At 34.9% G+C, this 4061-nt stretch overlaps 1 protein-coding gene across 1 annotated transcript in view; it reads left to right on the top strand.

Annotated features, from left to right (window-relative positions):
* The window catches only part of LOC107628033 (lysosomal Pro-X carboxypeptidase), a gene marked incomplete in the record, with an annotated part of 6294 nt that continues 5610 nt past the window's right edge, over positions 3378-4061 (top strand). Inside the window, 2 exon segments of the mRNA XM_016330839.2 lie at positions 3378-3920; positions 4018-4061. Coding sequence (XP_016186325.1) covers positions 3510-3920; positions 4018-4061 — 455 coding nt within the window.

Raw genomic sequence — 4061 nt, 5'->3', positions numbered from 1 at the left:
AATTTATAATATTTATTTTAATTTTTTTAATTATTTATTGGTAAAGAGGACTACTCAACTTGAAGAAGCTGAGGATGCAGTTGCAAAAATGCAGAAGAGAAAATCGATGGAGTTCTTAGATGAAAATGAAAGAAATAAATTGTTTGTTATGTTAAATAAAATATTTCTCATTTTTCTCTCATTCAATTTTCTTATTCTTCTCCTATTTTCACTTATAATTTTTATTATAACAATTAATCAAAATATCAAATAATTATAGGATTTGAGGAAAAAAATTATTTGAGTCTAATGATTGAATCCAATTGTCTTAGTAAACTTGTAATCTGTAACTACTTTTGATGTTTGAACGTTTAACACAAACCATTGTAATAAATACCTCTAGTTAAATTTGTTAGTTTGTATTTGACAATTTCAATCACATTTGCAGCAAGAATATTATAGTATCGGTTAATAGATTTCTTGTAATCTCTTATGATTTTGGACCTCAATAAATTTAACGTATGCCTTACAAATATAAATAAGTCTAAAATACGTCTTACAAATATAAATAAGAGGATTTAAGAAAAAAAAACTTTTATGGTTTGAAAGATCATTTATCATACTAGTTCAAATCTTGAATATATGAAAACATAAAAATAGAATGCAAACAAATAAAAAAATAGAATTTTTTTTAAAAATAAATTAATTGTATAAAATAAAATATAATTCACAAGACATAATATTTGTATGGAATTGTTACTGAAATAATAAATGAAAATGACACTACTTCATCATAAAAATATGAGTCATTTTAAACTAAGATATCTATATAGTACATAGAAATAGAGAAAAATTGTAAAGCCTAGTAATGGGATGAAGCAACTAGTTTGGCAGATGCAGAACTTTCACACTCAACCCTACCTCTTTTTGCGTTTTTAGTTCTGACCATTTTGGAGATATTAGTTCGGTGGATTTTTATAGGGATTTGGATGAGGATTAATAATATGTATGTAGTTTGGAGTGGATGTTGATAAGATTGGAGAAGAAGAAGAGAGAAGTTTTTTGGATTTAGAGAGAGAAGAAAGGTTATGCGGAAATAGAGTTGTTATGTTTAAAAAGGAGAGGGAGGCTAAACAGGTTATCAGGCTTAATATATAGCACATTTAGAAATTCAATCGATTGTATTATCATACCAATCGATTGAATGGAGAAAAAAACCTTATTCACGTTACATTTCAATCGATTGAATTCTAATATCAATCGATTGAATTGGAAAATACCATTAGTCACGTACAAACTTCACTCGATTGTATTATCATACCAATGGATTAAAGTTTCATATATCATTCTAATAGTATAAGTCAATCGATTGGGTAACAAAACCAATCGATTGAATTAAACCCATATTGCTTTGATGATTTCAATTGATTAGGTAATATGACCAATCGATTGAATAAGAAAAATCCCACATGCCTTGCAAATTTATCAATTCCAATCGATTGCGTCATGGGAAACATGAAATTCAGTCGATTGTTTTGTTATTCCAATCGATTGATTTTATAAGAAACACGATTTTCTCAATCCAATACTGATGTAACGGATTTGATCGATTAGGATTGCCAAAAAATTATTGCGATTAATGGAAGATCTAATTCGTTATTGTTTTTATTTTTTATTATTAATAAACATAATAGATGAATGATAAAATAATAATCTATAAAATAAAAAATAGATTTTATAATTAAATAATATATAGAGGATTAATTTGTAATTAAAATTAGATAATGACTATTTAACAGTTATTAAAAAACATAAAAAACATGTTTTGTTATGGTATCATTTAATGGTCCAAACGTTTTGGGCAAGGTTGCGAGAACCGGACCGGTCAATAAACTGGTAAGGTCACTGGTTCAATGGTTCACTAGTTCGACCGGAGTTCAACCGGTTTAATTAAATACTAAATAAAATTATTAAAAAACTTAAAATATTGAAGCAGCAAACATATTCAGAAGCAGCAAAACATATTCATCTGGCAAGTTATAATATAATAACTTACCAGGTTCAATGAAGCAGCAAACAAAAATCATGAAGCAGCAAACATATTCATTATGAAGCAGCAAACATATTCAGAAGCAGCAAAACATATTCAAAATCATGAATAAATAACCTCAGAAAATCAAAAACAAAAATCATGAAGCAGCAAAATAAATCGAAATCAGTAAAAAATCAAGCACAGAACTCATAATCAGAACTCAGAAGGCAGCAAGTTCAAGCATAGAACTCATAATCAGAACGAACTCATAATCAGAACTCAGAAGGCAGCAAGTTCAGAAGGAGGCAAGATCAAAAAATCAAAATCAAGAAGCATAGAACTCATAAATCATAATCAGAACTCAGAAGACAGCAAGTTCAAGCATAGAACCTCAGAAGCAGGCGAGCTCATAAATCATAATCAGAACCCAGAAGGCAGCAAATAAATCAAGAACAGAGTCTTACCGGCGGCGAGTGAGGACGCGGTGTCGGCGACGCCCCAACGAGTAGGCGAGCTCGGCGACGTTCGGCGACGGAGAATGAGGAGGCGGGCTCGGCGAGCTCGGCGACATTCAGCGACGACAATGAGGAGGCGGGCTCGGCGAGAAGCAAGACGCGGTGGTGGTTGCGGCCCTCAACGTCGTTGCTGCTGTGGATGGCTGTGGGTGGCTCGATGGTGAACTGCTTGCTTGGGTGATTTCTGGAATCTGGAGCTTGGTGGGTGAATGCACTAGAAAGGGGAAACTGGAAAGTGGAAACTGATTAGGGTTACTGGGTTACGCGCATGATTTCTCCTTTTTCTTTTTTTCTTTTTAAAAAAAAAAAAGCCAAAACGACGTCGTTTAGCATCAGATTGCAAACCATAAAACCGCCAAAAAATCGGACGGTTCTTCCGGTTCACCGGTTAACCGCCAGTTCGACCGATTTTTTTACCGATTTTTTGTCAGACGGTTTTCGACGTTACCCGGACCGGTTAGGTGACCGGTTCCCGATTTTTCCGATTAAACCGGCTGGTCCAGTTCGATTTTCAGAACCATGATTTTGGGACCATCGAATCCGATGTCATATTTTTATTGATAAGTGAAGGAAAGAACTCGATCTAAATCACACCGTGTCAGATTGAAAATTTTTTATTATTTTTAACTGAAAAAATTAAAAACAAAAATATATCATTTTTAATTTATCTTTTTTAAAATATTTTTATTAAAAATAATATTAAAATATTTAAATAAACATATTTTTTTAATCTTATTTTCATTTTCATTAAAAACTAAAATAAAAAATGGCTAATACCAACGGCCCCTAATTTTCCCTCCTGAAATCACTGAAACGAGTAAAAGAATATTAGAGAATAGAGAGCCTTGATTTTGGATGTTTACCTGGGTACCCAACAAAGCAAACATACTAAAACAGCGTGTTTCGGTACCCGATAACCACAGGCAACCAGTCAACCACGCCTCGTCGTCGCTCACAATTCACTCTGCCTTAGCTTCTCAGCAATGGCACTACAACATTTTTTCACCACACTCTTCTTCTCTCTCTTCATCGCCTTCCTTTCTTCCTCTTTCCAACCTCTAGCATCATCATCATCGCCATTCAACCATCCCCCGCGGTTCCCAACCACAACAAATCCCCCACGGTCCCAAGCCCGGCCCAATGAGGCCCAGGCACCAGACTACCGCTACGAAACCCGATACTTCACGCAGCAACTCGACCACTTCAGCTTCTTGGAGCTCCCCACTTTCCAGCAGCGGTACCTCATCAACACCGAGAACTGGCTGGGCCCACAGCGACTGGGCCCCATCTTCTTCTACTGTGGCAACGAAGGGGACATAGTATGGTTCGCCGAAAACACCGGATTCGTATGGGAAATCGCGCCACAGTTCGGCGCCATGGTGGTTTTTCCCGAAGTAATTTTTCCTTCTTTCTGTTATTATACTTATTTTACTAACTCTGTGACCGTTATCATTGGGAGATTAAGTTTTATTTTATTGGTGGCATTGGCAGCATCGTTATTATGGTGAGTCAGTGCCTTATGGGAGCAGAGAAGA

The sequence above is a fragment of the Arachis ipaensis genome, chromosome B01, assembly GCF_000816755.2.
Source record: "Arachis ipaensis cultivar K30076 chromosome B01, Araip1.1, whole genome shotgun sequence".
NCBI classification, from domain to species: domain Eukaryota; kingdom Viridiplantae; phylum Streptophyta; class Magnoliopsida; order Fabales; family Fabaceae; genus Arachis; species Arachis ipaensis.
The sequence above is the reverse complement of the archived record's forward strand: the minus strand, read 5'-3'. Positions and strand labels throughout refer to the sequence as shown.